This window comes from Cyprinodon variegatus, unplaced genomic scaffold (genome assembly GCF_000732505.1).
Source record: "Cyprinodon variegatus isolate N-32 unplaced genomic scaffold, C_variegatus-1.0 Scaffold715, whole genome shotgun sequence".
Taxonomy (NCBI): Eukaryota; Metazoa; Chordata; class Actinopteri; order Cyprinodontiformes; family Cyprinodontidae; genus Cyprinodon; species Cyprinodon variegatus.
In genome coordinates, this window is record NW_015151168.1 from 386,772 (window position 1) to 390,856 (window position 4,085).

Genomic DNA, 4,085 nt, shown 5'->3' on the forward strand with positions numbered 1-4,085 from the left:
TTTTTTTTTTAACAAGCTGTTGTCGATGTTAATAGATGTATGCAGGAAGTATCTCCTGTTTTACAGCGAACCTGAAGAACTCTGGATACACTGGCCGTGTCTGATTTCATCTAATTGTTGCTGAATTAAATATATATATATATATAATTGTACTGTTAAACCCCACCAAAGGGTTTTTACAGTATGAACTCTTATCATAGGGAAGGGAAGGAGCTTCTGATTGACTGAAACACTTAAAGGGATGATGCTTGTCAAAATCTAGGATTGCAGCCTTCTGGAAAAAGAAGCTACAAGAAATTAACAAAAGGAAGAAGCTCTCTATTATAAAAACAATGGATGCTCTGATACTTATACTGATATTGTTATTGGACCAAATACAAGTTCCAAGTAGTTGTACTCGTACAAACAACTTGATACTCTGAACCGATACCACTTCTATAAGGTTGCCCGAGCTGCAGCTATCGAAACGCTCTTCCCTGTTGGAAAAAGCCCCCTATACTGCAGCTAAGCTGTACTTGATCCAAGGTAAAAGTCTGAATTTGTCGACTTAGCATTTGAAAAAAAAAAATAAGATCAAACATTTTCTATTGGACAAAGGATAGCACTTGTATCGATACTTAGTACCGACAAGTTCTAAAATATCAGTGCTTGTACTGGATTAGAAGAAATCTGGTATAGAAAAATCTCTAATGAAAACCAAAACACAGGTTCTTACAATAATGTGTCATCTGAAGCAATAATGTCTTTTTGTTATTTCCCTAAGGTGATCTGTGTCTAAATGCTGCATATAGGGTTGATGGATACCTTGTAGCTCTTTAGCACCAGTGAGTGACCTCACAAGCTCCCTTTGCTGAAGGAACTATGATAGGAAGCATACAAGCTTCTTTTCCTTCCGCTTCTTTGTAGCCATCACTACACGGACAGCACTTATCATGGCAACTGCTTTGGCTAAAGCGTGCTTACCAATTCCTCATGTTTTTCAAACCTGAATTTATTATTTATTTGTTCCTGTAATATCTTGCAGGTTCTGTCCATGAGGGAGGGCTGTTATGTTGAACCCTGATGAGCTAGAAGGTGAGGTGGATCACAGCTTTTTTGACAGTGATTGCCACGACGACAGCAATGTTGGACAGAAAACAATAGAGGAGGACTTGAAAGGGGAAAAGCAGAACCCAGGGACACATAACTGGGAACCTGCAAAACCTCCTGAACATCTTGCTGTTGAACTTTCCCCGGGGAATGAAAGAACAGCGACGCACTTGAGACAAGTGGAAATAAACAAGACGGGCCAGAAATCTGATGTATCATCTTACCCAAATGAAGCCAAACATGAAGGCTCAAATCCTCACTCTAAAAGACCCAGCGGGGCTTTTCTGGCTTTGCTGGCAAACATGCCAAACGCAGAGGAAAACCAGAGCGTAACAGAAACAGGCAAAGGTGCCTTAGCATTCACTGCCGACTCAAGAAAGAAGAATCCAAAGTCTCTTAGAAAGAAATCCAAAAATGTAGCTCCTGTTTCAAAGGAGGCCAACATAGACTCTGAGAGTTGTTGCAGCACTCAGAGTGGTAATTCACACTCCAAACCTATCAAGTCTGTACGGCGTAAAGCTAGAGGCCCAGCTGAATCCCAGGATTTGCCCAACTGGAGTACAGATGAGTCAAGCTTGGTGTCAGAGGTGACCCCCCCCTTCTCTCCTGAACCTGGTTCACAAGAGGCAGACCTGAATACAGATGGGGATGAATGTGAGTAAGAGAGACTGTTCCTTCTTTTTCTCTGATTTATTTTTAAGGCAGATGTGCAAAATGGAGACATGGTTCAACAGCTGTCGGATTTCACATAAAAATGATACATACTTGGTTATGTCAAGGTTAGTTTATCTGTTTACTTTGGAGGGAAGAGAAAACATCACTGTCTCAGAACCTTTAGATAGAAACAGATTTGGATCAACAGTCCCTGCAGCATGTGCTGCCACCACCGTGTTTGATGATGGGAATGGTGTTTTAGGTCTTATTTGAAACGACCGCCCTCTTGATCCTGTCTGCTTCTGGCTAAGTGCACACCAACATTGTCTGGCTTTTTTAAAACTCCTCTTCTAGATCGGTGAGATCAGTGAAGTGCACAAATAACTGTTTGCTTTATGAATGATTCAATTTACACATTTCAGCTTTTTTTCCCAAGAGTCTGAATACTTCAGTTATTTTTTCAATAATTGTTCAACCACAGTTAATAGTTTCCGCCATTTTCTTTAGTCATTTTATTAAGAGGTATGTGAAATAAGCGGGCAAATTATAAATGCAATCCATTGTTTACAGATATCTGTTTATTAAAAAATAAGTAAAAAACAGGAAGGATCTTATTTTCCACAAATCTGTTTAGACTTTTAATAAATTAAACTCTAAAATATTCAACTTTTTGTTGTACCATGACAAATGTAAAAAAGGGCTGTGTGACTAAAGACTGCGCTACTTGACGTATTAGTTTAGTATTTTTGTTTTCCTTAATTATTGCAGTTATTTTATATTTGAAGCATCCTTATTCTTAATGATGAAGGAACACCAGTTGGACTGATGCTCTTGCTCTCACTCAGGCTCATTTAGGTTGGAAAGTCAACTTGAGAAGAAGCTGGTGCTCCAAAGTCCAATAAGAAGGCCCGGGAAGAACTACACCTTTTCCAGAACCGAGGTCCAACGCATAGATCTTGAGAACCAACGACTTCTTCAGAGGATTTCAAATGCTTATTCAGGGATCAGATTGGAAAAAAAGGCAAGGAAGAAAATTAATGAGCCCAATATATCACCAGTGGTTTACCTCCCACACAGCGCGCTAAACCGGCAGCGTAAACAGCGCCGCATCGACGAGGAGAACCTGGTGAGTTGTTTAACATTGACTGTTTGGTACTTATTCCCCTCATTCCACATTAATTGGATGGCTTAAATTTAAATTTTAGTAACTGACATTTTCTGTTTCCATTATTAACATCAAATTAAACTTGTGAAATATTTCACCAGATTGTTAAAAACGTCTTTGGTGGATGAGGAGGAGAACAAGGTATTTGATAAAATAAAGCAAAAGGGGTTTCCTTGCATTTTCTCTTTTAAATACGAAGATCAGCATCAGACAAATAGCTTCCTTTGAATTCCTTACATGCCTTATGCACTCCAGATGGTTACAAGTGGTCCTAAATAAATGAACTGATACAATTGGAGGAGGTTAGCAAAGAGAAAGGGCTGTTGAGATCTTCAGAGAATACCATGAATGTGTGAGAGTGTCTGTAGCTGGGTCCTTAGCATCTTATTTACTCCAATTCTTTCAGACATTCCACCTGCGCCAAGCAAACAGGCTGTTAAATTTCCAGCTCTGCCAAACGTTATTTAGGGATTATAGATGGAGTAGACAGTCAAACAGAGACACTTTTCCTTCAGACATTAGCCCCATTAAGAGAAACATATACTCATTAAAAGCATCCATGGATATATAAATCACAATGATTGCAGTGAAAGGGACAATAGTAGACATAATCAGGGTTCCCGCGGGTCCTTAGAAAGTCTTCAAAAGGCATTGAATTCTTCAAAATAAAACTAAGGAATTAATTGGTATTAAAATGTCTTTCATCAGTCTTTCGTAGGTCTTAATTTTTAAAACATCATAAATAGGATTATTTTTATTATGATTTATTTTTGTAATCTAAATAAAACTTTAAAATTGACCTTTTTTTTTATTTAAAAACAATAATGGCTTGCCATTATTTGTTCCGTCGTGATAGCGGAACCGATAAAAACGGGGTTACGGCCGGGACATTTGGGAAATCCGCCATTTACCTTTTGTCTGGAAAATATGAGCAAGTGTAAATGTAACGAAAATTGGCTCCAGCCAAGAGTTTTCTCCATGGTTAAAACCAGTATCAGAGAACACACATTAGGCACAGTGTATTTTGTGCAAGAAGCGATTCAAGCTTGGAACGAAGGGAATTAAGGTAGTGGAGTCACATGCGAAGCGAGAAACACAAAGCATCAAAATCGAGTTACCGAGAAACAGCTGGTATTTCTCAGTTTTGTTTCACCCTTGTCTCTGCAACACCTCCACT

At 38.8% G+C, this 4,085-nt stretch overlaps 1 protein-coding gene across 1 annotated transcript in view; it reads left to right on the top strand.

The window, feature by feature from the left end:
* Nucleotides 1-4,085, top strand: part of cfap97 (cilia and flagella associated protein 97) — a 13,000-nt gene that overhangs the window by 1,058 nt on the left and 7,857 nt on the right. The window contains exons 2-3 of the mRNA XM_015394964.1: nucleotides 1,025-1,743; nucleotides 2,589-2,869. Coding sequence (XP_015250450.1) covers nucleotides 1,050-1,743; nucleotides 2,589-2,869 — 975 coding nt within the window. The 5' untranslated portion in view covers nucleotides 1,025-1,049. The remainder of the gene's footprint in view (nucleotides 1-1,024; nucleotides 1,744-2,588; nucleotides 2,870-4,085) is intronic.